Raw genomic sequence first — 22,147 nt, forward strand, 5'->3', positions numbered from 1 at the left:
AAAACCTGGTAATGCTGCCCAAAACCATCCGTACAGTGGAGCATCTAAACGCAACTAAACATCTGTGCAGAGACCTATAAAAGATTATCCACCTACGGTCTCCATCTAACATGACAAAGCTTGAAAAGAATCTTCTCGGATCTGTAAAGAAGTTTGACAGAAAATCTCCAAATCCAGATTTGGCCAAACCTTGTGGCATCATACCCAAGAAGACTGGAGGCAGTAATCACTGCCAATGGTGCTTCAACTAAGTACGGAGGTAAAGGGTCTGAATAGTTATGTCAATGCAATATTTTAGTTTTTCCTTTTCAAGATTTGTAAAATTCTGTTTTCACTTGGTCATTATGGAGTATTTTGGAAAACTTGATTTTATTTTATTTTAGCACAAGGCAGCAACATAACAAAATGTAATAAAAAGTGTAAGGGTCTGAAGATTTTCCCAATGCACTGTACAATTATTTTTACAGCAGATTCAGTAGTTCTCCATTTCTTGGTTCTCCATTTTGTTCTAATATCCCACTAGTCCTTTTTTTTTTTTTTTTTTTTTTAATATATTGATGTATGGAAAATAAAACTGATCATTATACTAATTAGATATCTTACATTGTGTGGATATTAAATGTGCATTATCCATAGCGAACAATGTGGTCAATCAGAATGCAGATGAAGAAAAACTCATTTTAGGAACATTAATTTGCTGTAGACTTTTAACTAATGGCAAACCATCTGACTATAGTAGAATGATTAAAGGTTTCCAAAAGAAATATCATTTTTCATACTGCAGTCCTAATGTTTCAATTTTTTCCTGTTTTAGAAAAGAATCTTTATTCTGAGATTTTTGCATTATTATTAACTCATACAGTTTTAAAAAAGAATCACACTTAAAGGAAAGGTTAAGAATTCTTGTTGGTCAGCTAATGCAGGTTGTAGAGAGGGAGGAAAGCAGATACAGGGAAAGAATCACATAGGCTGTATACAGGTGAAAAGAGAAAGCAAAGCTCATACAGCAAACTGTAAGAGAGAAACTAAGATTTTTATTCTTTTTATTTTGTTTTTATTAAGTAAAGACCTATAGCAAAAGTGTTTTTAATGGCATAGTAAGGACAATGCATGAATAAAAAAAAAGATGTCCATAGCTTTTACATTTTTCCAAAACATATTTAAAAGTATTTTAAAAGTACTCCTGCCTGGAAGGGTTCAACTTTATTTTCCCACTTATACTATTATTACTAACAATGTTATTCAAATAAATTACTTTTAAGAGTGCATTCACATGAGCGGTGTCACGATTCGGCTGGCAGGAGGTGGATCCTCTGTGCCAGAGAGGGATTGGCGTGGACCGTGCTAGTGGACCGGTTCTAAGTTACTACTGGTATTCACCAGAGCCCGCCGCAAAGCGGGATGGTCTTGCAGCGGCGGTAGTTACCAGGTCGTATCCACTAGCAATGGCTCAACCTCTCTGACTGCTGAAGATAGGCGCGGTACAAGGGAGTAGACAAGAGCAAGGTCGGACGTAGCAGAAGGTCGGGGCAGGCAGCAAGGATCGTAGTCAGGGGCAACGGCAGTAGGTCTGGAACACAGGCTAGGAACACACAAGGGAACGCTTTCACTGGCACGATGGCAACAAGATCCGGCGAGGGAGTGCAGGGGAAGTGAGGTATACATAGGGAGTGCACAGGTGAACACACTAATTAGAACAACTGCGCCAATCAGGGGCGCAGTGGCCCTTTAAATCGCAGAGACCCGGCGCGCGCGCGCCCTAGGGAGCGGGGCCGCGCGCGCCGGGACAGGACCGACGGAGAGCGAGTCAGGTACGGGAGCCGGGGTGCGCATCGCGAGCGGACGCCACCCGCATCGCGAATCGCATCCCGGTTGGCGGCGGTATCGCAGCGCACCCGGTCAGTGGATCTGACCGGGGCGCTGCAGTAGCGAGGATGTTGCGAGCGCTCCGGGGAGGAGCGGGGACCCGGAGCGCTCGGCGTAACAGTACCCCCCCCCTTGGGTCTCCCCCTCTTCTTGGAGCCTGAGAACCTGAGGACCAGACTTTTGTCTAGGATATTGTCCTCAGGTTCCCAGGATCTCTCTTCAGGACCACAGCCCTCCCAATCAACCAAAAAAAAAGTTTTCCCTCTGACCTTCTTGGAGGCCAGTATCTCCTTTACGGAGAAGATGTCAGAAGAACCGGAAACAGGAGTGGGAGAAACAAGTTTGGGAGAGAAACGGTTGATGATGAGTGGTTTAAGAAGAGAGACATGAAAGGCATTAGGAATACGAAGAGAAGGAGGAAGAAGAAGTTTGTAAGAGACAGGATTAATTTGGCACAAGATTTTGAAAGGACCAAGATAGCGTGGTCCCAATTTGTAGCTGGGGACACGGAAGCGGACATATTTAGCGGAGAGCCATACCTTGTCTCCGGGAGAAAAAATGGGGGGAGCTCTTCTTTTCTTATCGGCAAACTTTTTCATGCGAGAAGAAGCCTGTAAGAGAGAATTTTGGGTCTCTTTCCATATGGTGGAAAGATCACGAGTTACTTCATCCACAGCGGGCAAACCAGAGGGCAAGGGAGTAGGGAGGGGGGGAAGAGGGTGACAGCCGTACACCACGAAAAATGGGGATTTGGAAGAAGATTCAGAGACTCTGAAGTTGTACGAGAATTCGGCCCATGGTAGAAGATCTGCCCAGTCATCCTGGCGGGAGGAAACAAAATGCCGTAAATAGTCACCCAGGACCTGGTTAATTCTTTCTACTTGCCCATTGGATTGAGGATGATAAGCAGAAGATAAGTTTAATTTAATCTTGAGTTGTTTACAGAGAGCCCTCCAGAATTTAGACACGAATTGGACGCCTCTATCCGAGACGATCTGCGTGGGCAAACCGTGAAGACGAAAAATGTGTACAAAAAATTGTTTTGCCAACTGAGGCGCTGAAGGAAGACCAGGAAGAGGAATAAAATGTGCCATCTTGGAAAATCGATCAACGACCACCCAAACAACAGTGTTGCCACGGGATGGGGTAAGTCTGTAATAAAGTCCATACCAATCAGAGACCAAGGCTGTTCGGGGACAGGCAGAGGATGAAGGAGACCAGCAGGCTTCTGGCGAGGAGTCTTATCCCGGGCACAAACAGTGCAGGCCCGCACAAAATCAACAACATCCGTCTCCAGAGTCGGCCACCAATAGAAACGAGAGATGAGTTGCAAGGACTTTTTGATGCCCGCATGGCCAGCGAGGTGGGAGGAGTGACCCCATTTGAGGATTCTGAGGCGTTGGCGTGGAGAAACGAAGGTCTTCCCTGGAGGAGTTTGCCTGATGGAGGCTGGAGAAGTGGAGATCAGGCAGTCAGGAGGAATGATGTGTTGCGGAGAGAGCTCTACTTCCGAGGCATCCGAGGAACGAGAGAGAGCATCGGCCCTAATGTTCTTGTCGGCAGGGCGAAAATGAATTTCAAAATTTAAACGGGCAAAGAACAGAGACCACCTGGCCTGGCGAGGATTCAGCCGTTGGGCAGACTGGAGATAGGAGAGATTCTTGTGATCGGTGTAAATGATAAGTGGAAATTTTGATCCCTCCAGCAGATGCCTCCATTCCTCAAGTGCTAATTTAATGGCCAGTAGCTCTCGATCCCCGATGGAGTAGTTCCTCTCCGCCGGAGAGAAGGTCCTAGAAAAAAAACCACAAGTAACAGCATGCCCGGAAGAATTTTTTTGTAGAAGGACCGCTCCAGCTCCCACTGAGGAGGCATCAACCTCCAATAGGAAGGGTTTAGATGGGTCAGGTCTGGAGAGCACGGGAGCAGAAGAAAAGGCAGACTTGAGCCGTTTAAATGCGTCTTCCGCTTGAGGAGGCCAGGACTTAGGATTGGCATTCTTCTTGGTTAAAGCCACGATAGGAGCCACAATAGTGGAAAAATGTGGAATAAATTGTCTGTAATAATTGGCGAACCCCAAAAAACGTTGGATAGCACGAAGTCCGGAGGGGCGTGGCCAATCTAAGACGGCAGAGAGTTTATCTGGGTCCATTTGTAGTCCCTGGCCAGAGACCAAGTATCCTAGGAAAGGAAGAGATTGACATTCAAACAGACATTTCTCCATTTTGGCATAAAGTTGATTGTCTCGAAGTCTCTGAAGAACCATGCGGACATGCTGGCGGTGTTCTTCTAAGTTGGCAGAAAAAATCAGAATATCGTCCAGATACACAACAACACAGGAATATAAGAGATCACGAAAAATTTCATTAACAAAGTCTTGGAAGACGGCAGGGGCGTTGCACAGGCCAAAGGGCATGACCAGATACTCAAAGTGTCCATCTCTAGTGTTAAATGCAGTTTTCCATTCGTCCCCCTCCCTGATGCGGATGAGATTATAAGCACCTCTTAAGTCCAGTTTGGTAAAGATGTGGGCACCTTGAAGGCGATCAAAGAGTTCTGAGATAAGAGGTAGGGGGTAGCGGTTCTTTACCGTGATTTTATTAAGTCCGCGGTAGTCAATGCAAGGACGCAGGGAGCCATCTTTTTTGGACACAAAGAAAAATCCAGCTCTGGCAGGAGAGGAGGATTTGCGGATAAACCCTTTTTTTAAATTTTCCTGGATGTATTCAGACATAGCAAGAGTCTCAGGGGCGGACAGAGGATAAATTCTGCCCCGGGGTGGAGTTGTGCCCGGGAGGAGGTCAATAGGACAGTCATAAGGCCTGTGAGGAGGTAAAGTCTCAGCTTGTTTTTTGCAAAATACATCAGCATAGTCCATATAAGCCTTAGGGAGACCGGTTACAGGGGGAACCACAGGGTCACGGCAGGGAGTACTGGGAACCGGTTTAAGACAGTCCTTGAAACAAGAAGTACCCCAGCTCTTGATCTCTCCTGTGGACCAATCAAGGGTTGGGGAATGGCGTTGAAGCCATGGTAGTCCAAGGAGAATTTCGGAAGTGCAATTGGAGAGGACCAAAAACTCAATTCTTTCGTGATGAGGTCCGATGCACATTAGGAGGGGCTCCGTGCGGTAACGTACGGTACAGTCCAATCTTTCATTGTTAACACAATTGATGTAGAGGGGTCTGGCGAGACTGGTCACCGGGATGTTGAACCTGTTGATGAGAGAGGCCAAAATAAAATTTCCTGCAGATCCGGAATCCAAGAAGGCCATAGTAGAGAAGGAGAAGGTAGAGGCAGATATCTGCACAGGCACAGTAAGGCGTGGAGAAGCAGAGTTGACATCAAGAACTGTCTCACCTTTGTGCGGAGTCAGCGTACGTCTTTCCAGGCGGGGAGGACGGATAGGACAATCCTTCAGGAAGTGTTCGGTATCGGCACAGTACAGGCAAAGATTCTCCATGCGGCGTCGTGTCCTCTCTTGAGGTGTCAAGCGAGACCGGTCAACTTGCATAGCCTCCACGGCGGGAGGCACAGGAACGGATTGCAGAGGACCAGAGGAGAGAGGAGCCGGGGAGAAAAAACGCCTCATGCGAACAAAGTCCATATCCTGACGGAGCTCCTGACGCCTTTCGGAAAAACGCATGTCAATGCGAGTGGCTAGATGAATGAGTTCATGCAGGTTAGCAGGAATTTCTCGTGCGGCCAGAACATCTTTAATGTTGCTGGATAGGCCTTTTTTAAAGGTCGCGCAGAGGGCCTCATTATTCCAGGGTAGTTCGGAAGCAAGAGTACGGAATTGTATGGCGTACTCGCCAACGGAAGAATTACCCTGGACCAGGTTCAGCAGGGCAGTCTCAGCAGAAGAGGCTCGGGCAGGTTCCTCAAAGACACTTCGAATTTCCGAGAAGAAGGAGTGTACAGAGGCAGTGACGGGGTCATTGCGGTCCCAGAGCGGTGTGGCCCATGACAGAGCTTTCCCAGACAGAAGGCTGACTACGAAAGCCACCTTAGACCTTTCAGTAGGAAACTGGTCCGACATCATCTCCAAGTGCAGGGAACATTGTGAAAGAAAGCCACGGCAAAACTTAGAGTCCCCATCAAATTTATCCGGCAAGGATAGTCGTAGGCCGGAAGCGGCCACTCGCTGCGGAGGAGGTGCAGGAGCTGGCGGAGGAGATGATTGCTGAAGCTGTGGTAGTAGCTGTTGTAGCATCCCGGTCAGTTGAGACAGCTGATGGCCTTGTTGCGCTATCTGTTGTGATTGCTGGGCGACCACCGTGGTGAGGTCGGCGACAACTGGCAGTGGAACTTCAGCGGGATCCATGGCCGGATCTACTGTCACGATTCGGCTGGCAGGAGGTGGATCCTCTGTGCCAGAGAGGGATTGGCGTGGACCGTGCTAGTGGACCGGTTCTAAGTTACTACTGGTATTCACCAGAGCCCGCCGCAAAGCGGGATGGTCTTGCAGCGGCGGTAGTAACCAGGTCGTATCCACTAGCAACGGCTCAACCTCTCTGACTGCTGAAGATAGGCGCGGTACAAGGGAGTAGACGAGAGCAAGGTCGGACGTAGCAGAAGGTCGGGGCAGGCAGCAAGGATCGTAGTCAGGGGCAACGGCAGTAGGTCTGGAACACAGGCTAGGAACACACAAGGGAACGCTTTCACTGGCACGATGGCAGCAAGATCCGGCGAGGGAGTGCAGGGGAAGTGAGGTATACATAGGGAGTGCACAGGTGAACACACTAATTAGAACAACTGCGCCAATCAGGGGCGCAGTGGCCCTTTAAATCGCAGAGACCCGGCGCGCGCGCGCCCTAGGGAGCGGGGCCGCGCGCGCCGGGACAGGACCGACGGAGAGCGAGTCAGGTACGGGAGCCGGGGTGCGCATCGCGAGCGGGCGCCACCCGCATCGCGAATAGCATCCCGGTTGGCGGCGGTATCGCAGCGCACCCGGTCAGTGGATCTGACCGGGGCGCTGCAGTAGCGAGGATGTTGCGAGCGCTCCGGGGAGGAGCGGGGACCCGGAGCGCTCAGCGTAACAAGCGGATTTTGTTTCAAACTCACGGCGGGTGAACGCACTCTTGGGGTTTATTCAAACGTATAGTATGCTGCGCAGATTTGATGCGCAGGATTTGAAGCTGTGTTCAGTCATTTAGTTTACATTGAAATCTTCAGCAGAAAATCATGCGCATCAAATCTGCGCAGAATACTGTACGTGTGAATACACCATTTGGGTACGTTCACACGTACAGGTCTTGCTGCATATTATTGCTGCATATTTTGTACAGATGATTTTGCTACCCATTAACTTCAAGCATGTCACCTAAGAGACAGCTAGTAGGTTTAGTAGGACAGGTATAACCAGTGATGTCTGAAAAAGAGCAATCTACAGGTTAAACTCGAAAAATTAGAATATGATGCAAAAGTCCATTGTATTTCATTAATACAACTTTAAAGGAAAAGAAGCCTGAAGTGCTCCAAAATCTCCTGGTAGAAAGATGCGTTGACCCTGGACTTAATGAAACACAGTGGACCAACACCAGCAGATGACCTGGCTCCCCAAATCATAGAAATGGGGGGGGGGGGGGGGCTTTGGGGTTTTCATGAGCTGTAAGCCATAATCATCACAATTATGACAAATCACGGCTTGAGCTATCCTGCTTTGCATGTAATGAGTCTCTCTCATATATTAGTATCACCTTTTAAGTTGCATTACTGAAATAAATTAACTGCACGATATTCAAATTTTTCGAGTGTCATCTGTAATTTCAGACCACAGAGACGCCACTTGGGGGCATGACCACCAAGTGTGCTACATATTTCCTCCTACAAGGTAGCCCTGAAAACATAGTGGAGATCCTTCTAGTCCAGATAGATAAGTTGAAGCCAGCAACTTTTTAAGGCCTATTAACCATGTTTATGTGATCCTGGATATCCCTTTGTAGCCAGACTAGACTTAAAAGCGGTTATCCAGGAAAAAAGCTTTTTTTTTTATATATCACAGATTTGTAAATTACTTCTATAAAAAAAAATCTTAATCCTTCCAATAATTATCAGCTGCTGAAGTTGAGTTGTTCTTTTCTGTCTAAGTGCTCTCTGATGACACCTGTCTCGGGAACTGTCCAGAGTAGAAGCAAATCCCCATAGCAAATCTCTTCTACTCTGTGCAGTTCCCAAGACAAGCAGAGATGTCAGCAAAGAGCACTGTTGCCAGACAGAAAAGAACAACTCAACTTCAGCAGCTGATGATTATTAGAAGGATTAAGATTTTTTAATAGAAGTAATTTACAAATCTGTTTAACTTTCTGGAGCCAGTTGATATAAAAAAAAAGTTTTTTCCTGGAATACCCCTTTAACCCCTTAACGATGCAGGACGTAAATGTACGTCCTGGTGAGGTGGTACTTAACGCACCAGGACATACATTTACATCCTATACATAACCGCGAGCATCAGAGCAATGCTCGGGTCATGTGCGGCTGGTCCCGGCTTCTGATAGCAGCCAGGGACCCGCCAGTAATGGTGGACATCCGTGATCGCACGGATGTCTGCCATTAACCCCTCAGATGCCGTGATCAATACAGATCACGGCATCTGCGGCAGTGCAGTCACTAAAATGGATGATCGGATCGCCCGCAGCGCTGCCACGGCGATCCGATCATCCAGAACAGCAGGCGGAGGTCCCCTCACCTGCCTCTGCTGCCTTCCACGGGTCTTCTGCTCTGGTCTGAGATTGAGCAGACCAGAGCAGAAGATGACCGATGCATAGCACTGAACAGTATTAGCAATTGAATGATTGCTATAAATATGATTATGTAAAAAAAAAGTCCAAAATTGCTGTTTTCTTATAACATTTTATTCCCCAAAAAATTGATAAAATATGTATTAAAAGTTTTATATATGCAAATATGGTATCAATAAAAAGTACAGATTACTGCGCAAAAAATGAGCCCTCATACCGCCGCTTATACGGAAAAATGAAAAAGTTATAGGTCTTCAAAATAGAGGGATTTTAAACGTACTAATTTGGTTAAAAAGATTTTTTTTAAGCGCAACAGTAATAGAAAAGTAGTAATCATGGGTATCATTTTAATCGTATTGACCCAGAGAATAAAGAACACATGTCATTTTTACTGTAAATTGTACTGCAGGAAAACAAAACCTTCCAAAATTAGCAAAATTGTGGTTTTCTTTTTAATTTTCCAACACAAATAGTATTTTTTTTGGTTGCACCATACATTTTATGGTAAAGTGAGTGATGGCATTACAACAGACAGCTGGTTGTGCAAAAAAGAAGCCTCATACTAGTCTGTGGAGGAAAATATAAAAGAGTTATGATTTTTTGACGGCGAGGAGGAAAAAACAAAAAGGTAAAAATAAAATTGTCCTTAAGGCCAAAATGTGCTGATTCCTTAAGGGGTTAATTCAGTGTGTATTTTGTTTTCTAGTTTGCACCATTATTGGTATGCTAAAACCAGGAGTGGGTCTAAAATACACAAGAAGTTGAAATCTTGATAGTATCGTTCTTCTCTATTTATGTTTTTCGCTGGTTCTCTGGCAAAATACTTCCCAAAACAGTGCTGTGTAAAAGCAGCATAATAATCTTTATTGTAAATGTTATTTACATCAGCAATTTTGCGGACCTTTTATAGGAAATTTATTATACCTTCAAAAAATGCTCAGTTCCTTGTTTAGGATCAGTCAGTGAATTTGAGTCTCATTGTAACCAGTAAAAGATCTCCTGGCTTCAGGCAAATGGTGTGTTTTACACCAGATTTAGGATCCTGAGTTGACATACTAATTGTGCAAGTTGTGTGGTATTATAAAGCTCATCAGGAAGTACTGTACTAACCTGTCACTAGACTGTCAAGATGCTGTCAAGTTGTCATTAAAGCTAATGGCAGTTACTTTAATAAGAAGAAAGCTTGAGGGTTGCTTGAACTGCACTAACCACAGAATTAAATGTGTGTGAAATGCCACAAATTAGTGACATTTCCAAAATGCGTAAAAATGATTTCTAATATTTTTTTCCTCCAAAAATGTCAGAGCCTTACTGATTTTAACGTTTCCTGAGGCAGCGATTTATAATCATATGCAAATAAAGTATGCATATTAGGAAAATGGCCTCTTTGTAGTACAGATCGTAAGACAATGCAGTATAAAGCTAGCAGTATAAATTGTTAAAGTTTTCTCATTTCACATTCTGATGTTAAGTCTGCTCTATTGAGACATGTAAGCAAAAGCAGGAGCAAAGAGGAAACATGATAAAAAAGCAGACACCTTTCTGAATCATTTCATAAGTCACATCTGGATCCAGATGTCTATTCTCAGAAAGGGATTTTCCATTGCATAATCTGCCAAAACAATAAACCTTCAAAAAAAAAACACTCCACTGCTTTAGGCATTTATTATTCTTTTTAAAAGTAATCTCTTTTAGGCTAGTTTAACACTATGGGATTTCTGAGCGCAATTTTGCTAATAAATTACATCGGGAAATCCTGTTGCAGACTGCCAAATTCATTGGCAGACGTCCCGCCACAAAAATTCCTCCACCTAGAGAATGATGCCAATACCCATGCGGTCCTAGCACTGACTGATTCAGTCAGTACAGGCCACTCTTGGAATCTCCGAGAGATTCCTTAATGTGAACCCTGCTTTATTTTATAGAACTTCAACTTTTATGTATACTGGATACTGCTGATGAATGGATAACTATGAAATGTCAATTCTTGCTATTACATAAATCTGGTTTAAAGCTGGGTCTGTTCGTAAATACTCCATATATTACTTACCTTGTGATTAAAGAAACATTTCAGTTGATCGCATACCATAAAACATATAGGATCTTTGCAATAAAAATGTTGTCTTCCAGTGTCTGTCTTACACAGTTTTCCCAATGACTCTCTGAATATGATTTATTACACATAAAGCTGCACTAAAGACTATCTAAATGTCACACATAATAATACTCTTATCTACTTGTAAAATGGGAATCTTATTCACTTCTGCAGGACTGGAGAGAGATAAGTTTGACAATAAGACCGTGTCCTTTGAGGAGCACATTAAGGAAGAGCACAATATCTGGAATTATCTGTACTTCATCGTGTTGGTGAGAGTGAAGAACAAGACAGATTATACTGGACCAGAGAGCTATGTGGCACAGATGATAAAGGTCAGCTTTAACACTGAAAATGCACTTGGTACTGAGGTCTTTGATAGCGGCATTAAGAAGCATCAGTTACTAGTATTTTTCCTGTTATCCTGCGCATTAATATATAGCTGTACAAAGAGTTGCAGTCAACATTATTGATTTTCTCAATTCGTTAGTATATAAAAGCCAGTAGGGAAATAATACATTTTTTTTTTGGGGGGGGGGGGGGGGGGGTGACAAAAATGCTGTGCAGGGAGTCAGTAGGAAATTATAAAATTTCAAACCCACTTGGCATTTTAAAGGTTTGGCGTTTTATCCTACATCTCCTACATTTTTGGCTCAGTGGCAGTTTTCCAGAATCGCAATCAAAAACACCATGTGGAGGTTAGTAGTGATGCATAGCATCACTACTTACCTTCGCCGACTGTACAGTATCACAGCCTGAAAAGATGCCAAAACCATGAATACCATTTTATTTTTTTAATCCATGAGACTGTAAAGAAAATAACAAAACACCCATTTTTTTATAAAACTGAAAATATACTCCAACTATTCGATAAAAAGTTTCCCCGAGGCTGCTCACGGGTAGTGTTCATCTTGGTGAGATATTGTTGACTACTAAACATGTCTTTATGATGCATGACGTATATGATGATGAATTGCCCACCATCTTGGCCATTCTGACCAAACTGTTAGGAGGTGTTGGCAGCAGTGGTTATGTGAGGACATACACACATAGCAAACAGGCTTCAAGCCATCAGTCCACCGCCCAAACACACTGGGGGAGATTTATCAAAACCTGTCCAGAGGCAAAGTGGCCCATTTGCCCATAGCAACCAATCAGACTGCTTGTTTAATTTTTAACAAGACCTCCGAAAAATAATGAAGCGATCTAATTGCTATGGGCAACTGGGCAACTTTAGACATTTTTTGATAAATCTCCCCTCCAGTCCTTTCTCTGCTCAGACCATCCACCGTTCCCTTTGTTTGCATTGGTGTTGTGAATATGAAACCTGAACTGCTGGGGACTGTAACCATAATGTCCTTAGCAACAAATCCAGGTTCTGCTTGGTATCCAGTGTCAGTCAGGTTCGAATATAGAAGACTTATGGTGAGAGCCTAAATCCTGCTTTTCTGTAAAACAACACACTGCTTCAACTTTTGGTGTGATGGTCTGGGGAGCCATCACGTATGACAGTCTGTCACCCCTATTAGTGAAACGACGGACACTAACAGTGATATTTGTAGGACATCCTGCAGCCGTACGTGTTGCCTGTCATGGCAAAACTTGCAACTGGCATTTTTCTGCAGGATAATGCTTGCCCACACACAGCAAGAGTTTCCTACGAATGACTCCACCAGATTGCAACACTTCCTGGGTCTGCCCTGTCTCCTTTCAGTTTTACAGTTGTCCCCAAATAACATCTCACTCTAAAATTGTAATCACTTGTAATGTATATTATTATATTCACACATATAATGTTTCATTCGATTCCAACAACTTTTTCTTTGTTTTTCTCTTTGAATTTAATGTGAGTGAGTATACAGTACCAGATAAAGGTGTGGATACACCTTTTTATTTTATGGTTCTTTTTTATATATATTTTTTACATAGTGGATTTATATTGAAGACATGAAAACTATAACACATCTGAAATCAAGTAAGCAAAAAAAAAAAACAACAACATATTAAACAAACAAGCATAGGTTTAATATTTTAGATTCTTCAAATTAGCCCCTGGGGACTATCCATGGGCATTACTATAGGGGATGCAGATGTAGCAGTTCCATCTGCCCCATAAGAGACTAGTATTTTAAATGGCACATGGTAGACATGGGGCCTTGTTGCCGATTTTGGATTGGGGCCCAGAAGCTAAAAATTACGCCTCTGAGACTACCTCAGAAACTGAGTGAAAGAGAGTACCAAGAGTGTGTAGAGCTGTCATAACAAAATAGATATAGGGCTATGTTGAAGAATCCTAAATCTAAAACATATTTTAGTTTACTTCTTAATTCAATGTGTGTTCCTTCACACAATGTGTGTTTTCATGTCTGTATTATGAGTCTACAGTGTAGAAAAAAAAGAAAAAAAACAAATAAACCATGGAATGTAAATATGTGTACATACTTTTGACTAGTATTATCTAATAATTTCTACAGTTGCGGCTCCCTACACTGAATTTCCCCTTAAAATCACCAGAGTAAATTTTCGGGTTTTTAAGAGTAAACAGTGGGGATCAAAAGTTTGGGCACCCCAGGTAAAAATTTGTATTAATGTGCATAAAGAAGCCAAGGAAAGATGGAAAAATCTCCAAAAGGCATCAAATTGCACATTAGACATTCTTATAATATGACAACAAAAGTTAGATTTTATTTCCATCATTTACACTTTCAAAATAACAGAAAACAAAAAAAAAAAAGGCATCTGCAAAAGTTTGGGCACCCTGCAGAGTTAATATCTTGTACTGCCCCTTTGGCAAGTATCACAGCTTGAAAATGCTTTTTGTAGCCAGACAAGAGTCTTTCAATTCTTGTTTGAAGTATCTTTGCCCATTCTTCCTTACAAAAGTCTTCCAGTTCTTTGAGATTTCTGGGCTGTCTGTCACGCACTGCTCTTTTAAGGTCTATCCATAGATTTTCAATTATGTTGAGGTCAGGAGATTGTGAAGGCCATGGCAAATAACCTGTGGATTTCGAGGTGTGTTTAGGATCATTATCAATTTGTAGAAGCCATCCTTTCTTTAACTTCAGCTTTTTCACAGATGGCATCAAGTTAGCATCCAAAATTTGCTGAAATTATATTGAATCCATTTTTCCTTCTACTCGTGAGATGTTCCCTGTGCCACTGGCTGCAATACAACCCCAAAGCATGATTGATCCACCCCCATGCTTAACAGTTAGACAGAGGTTCTTTTCATTAAATTCTGTTCCCCTTATTCTCTAAAGGTACCTTTGCTCATTCCGGCCAAAAAGTTAAATTTTAACCTCATCGGTCCCCAGAACTTGTTTCCAAAATGCATCAGGCTTGTCTATATGTTCATTTGCAAAGTTCAAACGCTGATTTTTGTGGTGAGGACGTAGAAGAGGTTTTCTTCTGATGACTCTTCCATGAAGACCATATTTGTACAAGTATCTCTTTATAGGGGAATAGTGTTCCACAACTCCAGTGTCTGCCAGATCTTTCTGGAGGGATTGTGCAGTCAAACATGGGTTTTGAATTGTTTTTCTCACGATCCTGCGAGCTGTTCTGTCTGATATTTTTCTTGGTCTTCCAGATCTTGCTTTAACTTCCACTATTCCTGATGTCTGCCATTTCTTAATTACATTCCAAACAGAGGATATTGACATCTGAAAATGTTTTGCTATCTTCTTATAGCATTCTGCTGCTTTGTGAGCGTCAACTATTTTCAGTTTCAGATTTCTAGACAACTGCTTAGAAGAACCCATGGTGCTGATTGTTGGGGCAAGGTCAGATGAGTCTTGGCATTTAAAACCTTTGAGATTGACATCACCTGGTCTTCCCAGATGATGATTGAGAACAATCCATGACACTGACAGGTCTCAGCTTTGTAAAGGGGGCAGTGCATGCTATACATTCTGCAGGGTGCCCAAACTTTTGCAGACACCATTTATTTGTTTTCTGTTATTTTGAAAGTGTAAATTAGAGATGAGCGAACTTACAGTAAATTCGATTTGTCACGAACTTCTCAGCTCGGCAGTTGATGACTTATCCTGCGTAAATTAGTTCAGCCTTCAGGTGCTCCGGTGGGCTGGAAAAGGTGGATACATTCCTAGGAAAGAGTCTCCTAGGACTGTATCCACCTTTTCCAGTCCACCGGAGCACCTGAAAGCTGAACTAATTTATGCAGGCAAAGTCATCAACTGCCGAGCCGAGAAGTTTGTGAAGAATCGAATTTACTGTAAATTCGCTCATCTCTAGTGTACATGATGGAAATATAATCTAACTTTTGTTGACATATTATAAGAATGTCTAATCTGTAATTTGATGCCTTTTGGAGATTTTTCCATCTTTCCTTGGCTTCTTTATGCACATTAATACAAATTTTTACCTGGGGTGCCCAAACTTTTGATCCCCACTGTACAACACAGAGGAGCACTGCAGAGCTATACTTTTCCCATTAGTATGAGTTTCTTCAAATTTGCCATTTATCACATTCTAAATCACATTTTACGCAATTATATATCCTAAAAGTGCAGCCACCCACACAGAAATATCTCAATAAATCCCTGCCAGCAGAAAGAGAATGAAATGTGGTCCCTTCTAAGTAGCCATTCAGGATGTTATTTACAGAGCTCAGCTTGTAATCTGTCTCTGGTATTTTGATGATATCCATCCTTGTGGACTTTATTCAGTATGTTAATCGCCATTAAACAAATATGCTTTGGAACAACCCTATTAGTTCTTCCTGTTCTGTGATACACAAGTGCTGCAATATAATGTCCCAGCTGCTCTTGCCTCAACATACTGAAGGGTACTAAGATGGGAAATAGCTCAAACTATTGTCAGCAGTTTCCTGACCAGCAATATTCTTTCAGGTTTGCCTTTCCAAAGATGCAGACCAGAATAATTTTTACATTTCATCAGGAAATAGGAAGTAACCAAAAATACTTAATGTGATGTGATTTTAAATATGAAGTTAAGTTCTGCTGGAATTGGTGATGAAGCTAGTGGTATATTTACAAAAGATGGATATGGGTAAAAATGAATCAAGAAGGTGTGTTTGCCCTTATGATATACCATAAATATCAGCTCAGGAGGGGTTAAACTCCTGCCACCCCACCGATCAGAGTCATGTGGCCTTTACATTGTTTGCAGAGCACAGCTTTGTACACAATAGGGAGAATATGAAGACCAGCATCTCATACTTCAGTCTAACATGAAAGAAAGCTATCTTTTTAATCTTATGAGCTGGCATATATTTCATGTATAATTTATGCCAGTTTCTGGTGTAAATTATAGTAAATTTGCCAGACTGCAGTAGTCTACTCCTCCCATCAGGCCCACCAAGTTTAAAGGAAAACTGTCAGCCAGGTTCATCCACACTAAACCCAATACACTGGGTTATAGTGTCAGTGAAGAGGAATCCAATGAGGGGTCACTTACTCTTCTCCCTCCAATTGCTGCTGAGTTATGCCCCAGTAAAATTTTGCTATTTGTTCCCAGCATCGCGCTTCAAGGTGGGGTCCCCGCTGGTGGTCTGCCCCTGACACGTCATAAGCTTGCCCCCTTAATTAGCATAATCATTGCCTTCAACTCCACATCCTAGTAATGTGGAGTCTCATGTCCCGTGAGCGCAGTGCTCTGTTTGCAGAGCGCATGCGCCTAAAGCTTTCACCTTCTCGCTGAAGCCTCGCTACTAGAGAGATACAGTCCTAGGAGACTCTTTCCTAGGAATGTATCCACCTTTTCTAGCCCACCGGAGCACCTGAAGGCTGAACTAATTTACGCAGGAAAAGTCATCAACTGCCGAGCCGAGAAGTTCGTGATGAATCGAATTTACTGTAAGTTCGCTCATCTCTACTCGCTACTCCCGACTTCTGGGTGTAGTGAGGGACCAGCGCATGCACAGTAACAATGGCCAGAGCTCTCTCCGTACGGCATTTTATTTTAGGAACTGTCTAGAGAAGAATAGGTATTCTATGGGGATTTGTTCCTACTCTGGACAGTTCCTAAAATGAACAGAGGTGTCAGCAGAGAGCACTGTGGTCAGACAAAAAGGAAATTCGAAAAGAAAAAAACTTCCTGTGGATCATAACAGCAGCTGATAAGTACTGGAAGGATTACAATATTTTAATAGAAGTAATTTACAAATCTGTCTAACTTTCTGGCACCATTTGATTAAAAAAGAAAAAAAAAGTGTTTTCCAGTTGAGTACCCCTTTAACCTCTTAAGGACCAATGACGTTGTGGAACGTCATGGCACCCTGGGCTTTAAGGACCAATGACGTTCCACAACGTCATGGCATTTTTCGGTCTCTGCCGTGCGCCGGGCAGAGATCGGAACTGGATGCCTGCTGAAATCCTTCAGCAGGCATCCAGGGCAAACGCCGAGGGGGGCCTTGCGATCTGCGGCGATACCGGGCTGATCGGGTCTCTGGGACCCGACCGCCCGGTAATTTTGCATGATCCCGGCTGTCACAGACAGCCAGGACCATGCTGGAGCCTAGGAGCGAGGTGGCAAGCCTGCCACCTCCTCCGATCCCCTGCGATCCGTCGGTTAACTATCCGACCAATCGCAGGGGGGCGGGGGGGGCGGTTACTTCCTCCCGTCCTGCCCGGCCCCTTGAAGTCCGGAGAGGATGGGAGGAAGACCGGAGGACGCGGCGGGGGACGGGGGAGTGCTGGGGCCCGGCCCCGGTACTTACCTCGTCCCTGAAGATCCGGATCCCGGCGGCGGAGACGGCGGCGACAGGTGAGTTCCTCTTCAGCCGCGTTCGGGCCCTTTACAGCAATGCACGTCGCCATAAAGCGACATGCATTGCTGTAATGGGACCCTGTAAACTACAACTCCCAGCATGCCCAGACAGCCCTTGGCATCTGGGCATGCTGGGAGTTGCAGTTTTGCAACATCTGGAGGTCCACAGTTTGGAGACCACTGTGCCCTTCCAGATGTTGCAATAACATAAAGTAGAATATGTCACGAAAAAACAATCTTGGAATCAGAATGAAAGGTAAAAGCGTCTTAGAGTTATTAATGCTTAAAGTGGCAGTGGTCAGATGTTCAAAAAACGCTCTGGTCCTAAGGTGTAAAATGGCCTTGTCCTTAAGGGGTTAGGACTGGGCTCACACTAGAGAATTTCCAAGTGTAATTCTGCTCAGAAATTACGCTGGAAAAATGGGTTTCCGCTGCACACTATGGAATTTCAGAGGCAGAAATTCCTCAGTACAAATGCCACCCCTGCAAAAATGATCTTATCAGCCGTCTATAAGGGCTAATTCAGCTGGGTTGGGCACCCTGGAATCTCCGGCCGGAGACTCCGTAGTCTAAACCGAACCTTACAGAAAGTAGTGAGTGTGGTGCAAAAAAAAAAAAAGGCATAAAGTCAACATCTCTGAGAAAATTATAGCTTGCATCAAAAATGTATGACTTTTTTGTACTGGTCTACATCTTTCATTAATTTCCTCCTTTGTACTTTGCACTTTGACTAAGCGGCACAGAATTGCAGTACCAGCCACAACCACAACTAAATGTACAGAGCTCTGTCTAGAAAACAATGGAGAGGCAACAGTATTCTCTAATCAGTCTGCTGACCAGTGAGGGTACTCGTAATTAGACTGCTAGTAGTTTGATGTAGTATGATCCTTAGGATGCACCATTATTTAGATCTCAATCAATTATGTCTTAAAAGGAACATGTCATCAGAAATAACCTATTGTTTAGGTATTTTTCTATATTCCTCTATTTTCTTTTTCTATATTACTATTCATATGTTATATAATTCTGATATCTTGTGTTTTTTTTTTTATTATGGCCATAAAATTAAGCTGACACTTCCTCCTCTGCAGAGATCACTACTCAGCAGGCTCCTCTATGTCATCACAGGCAGGATTACAGTTGAGCCTATTTGTGTTTTCCTAATTTTCCTCCTCACCTTTTAAGAGCAATAAGCCATGTTTCACAGTACGATGACATCAATACCCGATTTGTATAATTTTTTCTTATCTTGTTTTCACTTTTAAATAATTAAAGGGAATCTGTCACCATCACCGTCAGTGCTGGTACCAGGTAATAGGGATGCTGATTCAAATTCTGTTTACCTTTTTACCAACGTGGATATCGTTCCAGAGTTATCAAGTTATGCCCGAAAATCCAGATATGCAAATGAAGTGCTTTGATGTACTGGAGGTGTTTCCAGCTCTTCTGCCGCCCAACTTGGCCCTGTGCAATGCCCTTTATAAATATTCATGTACCTGAGCTTCATTTTATACAGGGAAGATGTGACCTCTACTTTATCTAGCAGATACAGAGCAGGTCCTGGTGGGGCAGTCATTGAAGAGCAGAGTTATCCACACACAACACCACAGCAGTGACTGCCCCAACAGGACCTGCTCTATATACCCTGCATGGTGGAGAGGTAGGAGCTGGGATGATGTCACAATTCTATGACCAGTACATGTGGGAACGAAGCTCAGCAGTGCAGGATAGAAGAGAATGTGGCTGAAGGACCTGTGATGATCAAGTGATAGGCGCTTGGCGTGCAGAAGAGTGCACCATGGGGCTGGAAATGCCCCCAGTGCACCATAGATAGGGGAAGATTATCAAAACCTGTGCAAAAGTAAAGTTGACCAGTTACCCATAGCAACCTATCAGATTGCTTCTTACATGTTTAAAAAGGCCTCTAAGAAATGAAAGAAGCAATCTGATTGGTTGCTATGGGCAACTGCACCACTCTTTCTCTACACAGGTTTTGATATACCTCCCCTATAGTTCGTAAGGCTGATAAAAAAGACAAGAGTCCATCAATTTCAACCTAAAAGCCTACTATGTTGATGCTGAGGCAGGCAAAAAACCCTATGAGGCTAATGTCATGTGTGCCATGACCTTGCTCCAATAAATGCCTTGATCAATGTTCTATCCCCATAAATCTATTATCCATAACGTGTAATATTTTTACATAAAAACATCCAGGCCCCCCCTTGAACTTGTTTATCAAGTTAGCCACCACAACATCTTGTGGCTTGTGGCAGATCTCTGCACTGTTCATTCATATATTTGTACATTGTGATCAAATTGCCCCAAAGATGCCTCTCTTGATACATCCCATGACTTTGTTAGCCCTGGAAACAGCTGCATGGCACTGGTCACTAAAGTTGAGTTTAAATACTGTCCACCAGTACCCCCAAGTCCTTTTCGGTAGAAGTTTTTCCTAATGTTTTATTAACTAGCACATAATAAAAAATGTTTACAGCCCGGGTGCATAACCTTACATTTCTAAATTAAATTTATTTTGCCATGTCTGTGTCCAAGGCTCCAGCTTTCTCAGATCCCTCTGTAATATTATGTTATCCTCCTCTGTGGTGATCACTTTACCCAGTTTATTGTCATCCGCAAATATTGAAATTCTACTCTGTAATCCCTCTACAAGGTCAATAAAGGGGTACTTCCCTGGAAAACTTTTTCTTTAATCTGGTGCCAGAAAGTTAAACTAATTTGTAAATTACTTCTATTAAAAAATCTTAATCCTTTTTGTACTTATCAGCTGTTGTATGCTCCACAGGAAGTTCTTTTCTTTCTGAATTTCCTTTCTGTCTGACCACAGTGCTCTCTGCTGACACCCCTGTCCATTTTAGGAACGGACTATAATGGGATTTTCTAACGGCCGTATAGGATTTGTAAAGGAACTATCTGACGGAACTTCGAAAACGGAGTAATTATGTAGTGTGAAAAGAACCTTCCTTTTTCTTAACCCTGCCCTTATTTCCACCCAGAGACTCCAAATGAACCTTTTTCTCACCTGTATCTTTACATAGAATAGGCCTAAGACAGAATTTTATGGAAAAGCAAACTCTTCCCCCTTTATTTCTTGTGCGGTTATTTCTGAACAGAATGTAGCCCTGAAAAGTAATATCCCAGACATATCTTGTACCCAGCCAAGTATATTCTGGTATTAGTGTACATACACCTGATATTTTTGTTAATATTTCCTTTTCTCTTATCAGCTATGATTGTTCTATTTCCTCCCACTGCTCCGCCCCCATATTATTATCTATTCCCAGTTCGCTATCTTTACTATTTTTCCCCTCTATATTGTAGTCCCCCCCCGCCCATTCACCTTTCTTGCCATCTTTTTCCCAAGCATAACTGCACCATTCCCATTGAGGTTCAGGCCGCCCCTACTGTAGAGCCTACATCTGACAGAGAAGTTGGCCCAGTTCTCTATAAACTCAAATCCCTCTATCCTACACCAGTTTCTGAGCCATCAGTATCTGTTTAGCTCCCTAATCTCCCACTGTCTCTCTAGTGTGTGGCACGTGATACTGGTAGTATTTCAGAAAATATTACCTTGGAGGTCCTTGCTTAAAGCGTATCTGTTAGATCCAAAATAATAATAATAATAACAATATCTTACTCAGTTCCTAATTCTGACCATGTACATCTACTTTATATGCCTCTATCACCTATATTTATTATAACAATACCTCTTTTCATTAGCTCATAGTGTTAGAAATCCTCTAAGGGGAAGGGGTGTGTCCCTCCTTGTGGTGGTGGAAGGTGATTGGTGCATCTGCTCATGCACCAATGCAGCCTTGTCCATGAGTCATGTTTTATCAAAGGCTTATGGACAAGTCTTATGGTGCTGCAGGACTGGTGGGTGTCCCAGTAGGTATGTAGGGTTCTATTAGGGACCTCTAGTGGTGGGATTTTAAGGACCTGTTTTTTTAAATTAAATATTAACCCCTTAAGGACACAGGGCGTATCCATACGCCCCCGTTTCCAAGTCCTTAAGGACACAGGGCGTATGGATACGCCCTGCACATTTCTGGCCCCAGCCGCTAGCTGGAGCGGAGCCAGTGCCGGATGCATGCAGAAATAGTTCAGCAGGCATCCTGGCATGTCGCCCAGGGGGGTCATTATGTCCCCCCATGTCGGTGATGGCCGCAGATCGCTGGACAATTCAGTCCAGCGATCTGCGGCGGATTTCGTGTCAATCGGGTCTCCGGTGACCCGGAATTACTGGCTGATCGGGGCCGTCAGAGACGGCCCCGGACAGCCATAGCCAGCAGGGGTGAGGTGGCACTGGTGCCACCTCACGATCGCCCTGATTCGTCGGCCGGTTACCCGGCCGACCAATCAGGGCGCCTGCTGCGGGTGTCACTCCCGCAACCCGCTCCGCCCCTCTTCCGGAGGACGTGAGCGGGTGCGGGAAGAAGACCCCGGGTGCTGGGGACTGACCTGCGTGGTGCCCTGGAGCAGCAGTTATAGGTGAGTGACAGCCTCCTGCTGTTGCTTAGCAACAGCTCCCAGCATGCAAAAAGGGCATGCTTGGTGCTGTAGTTATGCAACAGCACGAGGCAGACCACCACAACTCCCAGCATTCCCTTATGGGCATGCTGGGACTTGTAGTTTTGCAACAGCTGGAGGCAAATTTTTTTATGGAAAGTGTACC

At 43.7% G+C, this 22,147-nt stretch overlaps 1 protein-coding gene across 2 annotated transcripts in view; it reads left to right on the forward strand.

Moving 5' to 3' along the window:
• ITPR3 (inositol 1,4,5-trisphosphate receptor type 3) overlaps positions 1–22,147 on the forward strand; it is a 275,928-nt gene that overhangs the window by 239,190 nt on the left and 14,591 nt on the right. For both annotated transcript variants that reach the window (XM_056557562.1, XM_056557561.1), the window contains exon 56: positions 10,879–11,039. In XM_056557562.1, the coding sequence (XP_056413537.1) occupies positions 10,879–11,039 (161 nt within the window). The remainder of the gene's footprint in view (positions 1–10,878; positions 11,040–22,147) is intronic.

This window comes from Hyla sarda, chromosome 2 (genome assembly GCF_029499605.1).
Source record: "Hyla sarda isolate aHylSar1 chromosome 2, aHylSar1.hap1, whole genome shotgun sequence".
Classification (NCBI taxonomy): Eukaryota; Metazoa; Chordata; class Amphibia; order Anura; family Hylidae; genus Hyla; species Hyla sarda.